This window comes from Gracilinanus agilis, unplaced genomic scaffold, assembly GCF_016433145.1.
Source record: "Gracilinanus agilis isolate LMUSP501 unplaced genomic scaffold, AgileGrace unplaced_scaffold32681, whole genome shotgun sequence".
NCBI classification, from domain to species: domain Eukaryota; kingdom Metazoa; phylum Chordata; class Mammalia; order Didelphimorphia; family Didelphidae; genus Gracilinanus; species Gracilinanus agilis.
This window is the reverse complement of record NW_025365447.1, coordinates 2,679-6,064: the sequence shown is the minus strand read 5'-3', so window position 1 is coordinate 6,064 and position 3,386 is coordinate 2,679. Positions and strand designations below refer to the sequence as shown.

Sequence of the window (3,386 nt, the reverse complement as noted above, 5' to 3'; positions counted from 1 at the left end):
GAGACTGGGAGAGACAGAGGGAACTATAGCAGGGTCAAAGACACAGAGACAAAAACAGAAAGAAAAGTTGACTTGCCCCTAGTAGCACATTGGACATGCTCAGGAGCCTGGGGACAAGTGAGAAGCAGCTGCAGACCTGAGAAGGAGGTTTTTGTCCCAACGTCCTCACTGAATGCATCACTGTGTATGAGCATAACCACCACTAGGGTAGTAATATGACTGACAGTAATAATCGGCTTCATCCTCAGGCTGGACGTTGCTGATGGACAGGACTCTATTGGCCCCAGAGCCAGAGCCAGAGAAGCGCTCAGGGATCCCATTGGCCCTGCTAGTACCTCCACTGCTGCCGACCCACATGAGGTACCGAGGGGACTTTCCTGGGCTCTGCTGGTACCAATAAACACTATAACCACTGAGCTCACTGCTCAGGGTGCAGGAAAGTTTAACTGTGCTCCCTGGGGATGCAGAGACAGAGGGAGGCTGAGTCACCATAGGCTGGGAGAGGGAGCCTGCAAAGAGAGAAACTCATTAATGACCCTGAACAAGGAGAAAGCTAGAAGATGCTTTGAGATCCTCATAAGAGACAAGAACAGGGCTGGAGGAGGAGGCAAGGGGAGGTCTGACAGCAGTCCTGACCTGAACAGAAGGTGAGCAGTAGGAGGCAAACAAGAGGCCAAGCCATGGTGAGAGAACCCCAAGAGCTCAGCTCCCCAAAGAGCTCACAGCTGAGCCTGGCCTCTCTCAGCTCCCTCTTATCCTCTCCTGGTTACCATGTGATGGTGGCTGCAGGGCAGGTGGGGATTGATGCAAATCTGGGCCTGGTCCAGCCTCCTCTAGACCACACCTGCATCCTTTCTTGGGGTCCCAGGTCCCAGCGGGGGCAGCCCTTCATGGAGGAGGAGTCTTTGGGGTAACTTTGCCCAGCTCAGCAGAGAGGTCACCCAGGAGTGATCTCAGGGCTCAGAGCAGCCACAATCATAGCCAGCTTGGCTCATCCCACCAATACCTCCAGGCCCTCACTGCATGCCCAGGACCAGTCTCACAGTGTCTCCTGCTGGCTACAGAACCTACATCCAGTCCATAAAGATGAAGGTCTCAGGGGCCCCAGACAGAGGAAGGTCCCTGCTGGCTCTTCTGTTCATCCACTGAAAGGTGGAACTTCCCTTGAGCCACAGCCTGAGGCACCCAGAGCAGCCCCTGTCCTCAGCCCATTCCCTGGCCTGGGCTCTTGCACTCACAACACTCTGCTGGCAGGCAGTGATCCAGGTCCAGGTTCCAGGGCTAGAAATCTCGGCCTCTCACTAGGCAAAGGTTCTCCTTCCTGGGGCCATAGAGACTTCCCAGAGCCCAGCCCCTGCCTGCTGCCCCATCCCAGCCTGGTGGTGCTCCTGGACATACAGGAAACTATGCTCTTTGGACTAGGCTAGCCTGTCCTGTCTCCCATCCTCATGGAGCTCCACAGGCCCAGGTGGGCTGAGCTTCCAGCCCTTCTTGGCTCCCTCCCCACACCCAGCCAATCAATGTACCAATGAAGAGTCTATTTGGTCCTCTGCTATGTCCCAGGTACTGTGCTTGGCCTTAGGAACAGCAGGATGACAGCCTGGGCCTCCCTGCTTCCCAGAGGCCATCCTGGGGGGATCACCATCTCCTGGTACCTCACAGTCACAAGGGCTTAACCTGCTTCCCTGGCTGATGCTTGGGCAGCCCATCACTGGGCATTCATTAGGGGGCTTTGGGCAGCCTCTCAGCTGAATGTGGGACCATCAGTCTCAGGTTTCTTGGCCTTTTTCCCTCCTATTTGGGGTCTCCTTCCTCCTACACTGACTCTGAGTGCATCAGATCAGCTGATCATTCCCTAGACCCAAAGTCTCTCCTACAGGGTAAGTGCAGGAGGGGAATCTGAACTGTCATAAATAGGAAAAGACAAACCCAACACTAAGGGAAACCCCCAGAACCCACAGATAAAATAAAGACTCTTCAGGGAATGTGGGAGGTGGGATGAAGGTCCTCACACCCTTGTCCAGTGCAGGCTTTCCTGGTCAGGAGCCTCTAGACTGGATTCATGGTCCTTTGGGTCCTACCCCATTACCTGGACAACATTGTCACCTGTGTGTAAGATTTAAATTCATATCGATAACTCCAAGTATTAATTTATAAAGTTTATTAATAACCAGTTGAAGTTGAAGAAAACAAAAAATAGAAGTTCAAAGCCTAATATTCTAACTAAAGTAAGACCATGTAGGTAAATTCTCCAGGCTGGCCCCCAGCCAGCTTCAGCAGTCGTGTTCAGGGAAAGAGAGTGACAGAGGCAGAGTCACACCAACATTCATCCTAAGTACATTCAGTGTTCGCACACAGCATAAGAATTCAAATGGGATGCTGGGTAAACGAGTTGTGGGGAACAAATACTATCCATACACGTGGTAGGGTCAAGGTGGCTCAGAGCATGTAGGTGAGTCCTCACTAGCTATTGGCTGCAGGTCCCAAGTCCCTGACCCTCTCAGGGGAAATCCTCCTCAGCACCAGGAACTTCCCATTTGGATGGAGTCAGTTATGGGTCTTGTAAAAATGGGACCAGTTAACAATGATGTCTCAGCGGGCTCCAAATCCTGGCTGCCAAACCACTAGCAAGGGGGAGGGGAGTGAGTGGATGGAATTCTGCCTCCTCCCCCTCCCTTGGCAGTCGAAACTCCTGAGAACTGTTTTTAACAGAATCCCTCTCAGTCCAGAAATGGTGACTATCTGACTTAGCTTTCACAGGGCTAAATTGGCTGGCAAAAAGGGAATAATCTCACAGAAATTGGCAACTTTCACTGTTAGAGGCTTATTCCCTAAGCCCAGAATAGATAAAGTGCTCAGGATGTCTTCAAGCAATTTTCTTGCTCACTGAATCTCAACTACTCTCAGGATCTGCCTAGATGAAGATTTGGCTTAGGTAATGTATGAAATTGGGTTTATATAGCCTGAAATACAACACCTCACTTGTACACACTTAACAGGAGTAAGGATTTATTAATTCAGGGAAACTGGGAAGGAGGGAAAAGTTTAGGGTTGAGGTTGAGGTAAAATCTATCTATGATCTTCAAGGTGCTGTCAGAGTAGCTATTCCCTCAGAGGGAAAAAGCCTCTGGATAAAACCATTTTTCCCTAAACTCCCTCTCAACCTAAACTATCTCCTAAAATCAAATAAAGACAAGTCCAGGATGATAGCTATAGTCTTGATTGTAGATCTGTAGTTGATTAGGGTTAGCTGGGACACTGCATACAAGGTTTTGTCACAGTGCTCACAGCTTTAGGAAAACCAGTCTGGATAAAGTCTGTATGGAGTATAAAGCAAAATCCACCTTGCTCTCTGAGTTAGAGATAAGCTAAGCTACTGAGAAGAA

General features: G+C 50.2%; 1 gene segment (V, D, J or C); it reads right to left on the bottom strand.

The window, feature by feature from the left end:
• Nucleotides 1-177: 177 nt before the first annotated feature.
• LOC123254794 lies at nucleotides 178-720 on the bottom strand. The segment is given in 2 exon segments: nucleotides 178-509; nucleotides 637-720. Coding segments are annotated over 2 exon segments (378 nt in total).
• Between the last annotated feature and the right edge of the window lie 2,666 nt (nucleotides 721-3,386).